Source organism: Monoraphidium neglectum, assembly GCF_000611645.1.
Source record: "Monoraphidium neglectum strain SAG 48.87 unplaced genomic scaffold scaffold00891, whole genome shotgun sequence".
NCBI classification, from domain to species: domain Eukaryota; kingdom Viridiplantae; phylum Chlorophyta; class Chlorophyceae; order Sphaeropleales; family Selenastraceae; genus Monoraphidium; species Monoraphidium neglectum.
Genome location: NW_014012737.1, coordinates 1 through 514, shown reverse-complemented (window position 1 = coordinate 514; position 514 = coordinate 1). Strand labels below are relative to the sequence as shown.

The 514-nt window shown below is 70.0% G+C and overlaps 1 protein-coding gene across 1 annotated transcript in view; it reads left to right on the top strand.

The window, feature by feature from the left end:
- MNEG_5808 (hypothetical protein) overlaps positions 1-332 on the top strand; it is a gene marked incomplete at both ends in the record, with an annotated part of 2,900 nt that extends 2,568 nt beyond the window's left edge. The window contains 2 exons of the mRNA XM_014045712.1: positions 10-146; positions 290-332. Of these exons, the coding sequence (XP_013901166.1) occupies positions 10-146; positions 290-332 (180 nt within the window). The remainder of the gene's footprint in view (positions 1-9; positions 147-289) is intronic.
- Positions 333-514: the final 182 nt, after the last annotated feature.

Genomic DNA, 514 nt, shown 5'->3' with positions numbered 1-514 from the left:
GGGCCGCAGCCGTCCAACCTGCTGCTCAACAGCGAGTGCCAGGTCAAGCTGGCGGACTTTGGACTGGCGCGCAGCGTGGCGCAGCTCAACGGCGCGGCGGAGACGGGCGCGCGCAACCCGGTCCTCACGGACTACGTGGCCACGCGGTGCGCCCGGCCTGCCGGCTGGCTGGCTGGTCGGGCGTGCTGTAGACCGAGGGGCGGGGCCTGGCGCAGCCGGCCACGTGAGGCTGCCGGGAGCGTTTGGCGCGGCTAGGGCGGCGGGGTCTCCCTCATGCCGCCGGACCCAGCCGCGCCTCGTGCGTGGCTCCTGCGCCGGCGTGCACGTTTTGAGTAGGGCGGGGCCACCGCCCACGGGCGCGTAAGCACCAGGAATCAAACATCATGTTGTGGAACCTCCCAAGGCACAAAACCCTGCATCCTGCGCGTGCGTCCCAGGTGGTATCGCGCCCCCGAGATCTTGCTGGGATCAACTCGCTACACCTTTGGCGTTGACATGTGGTCCAGCGGTGGGA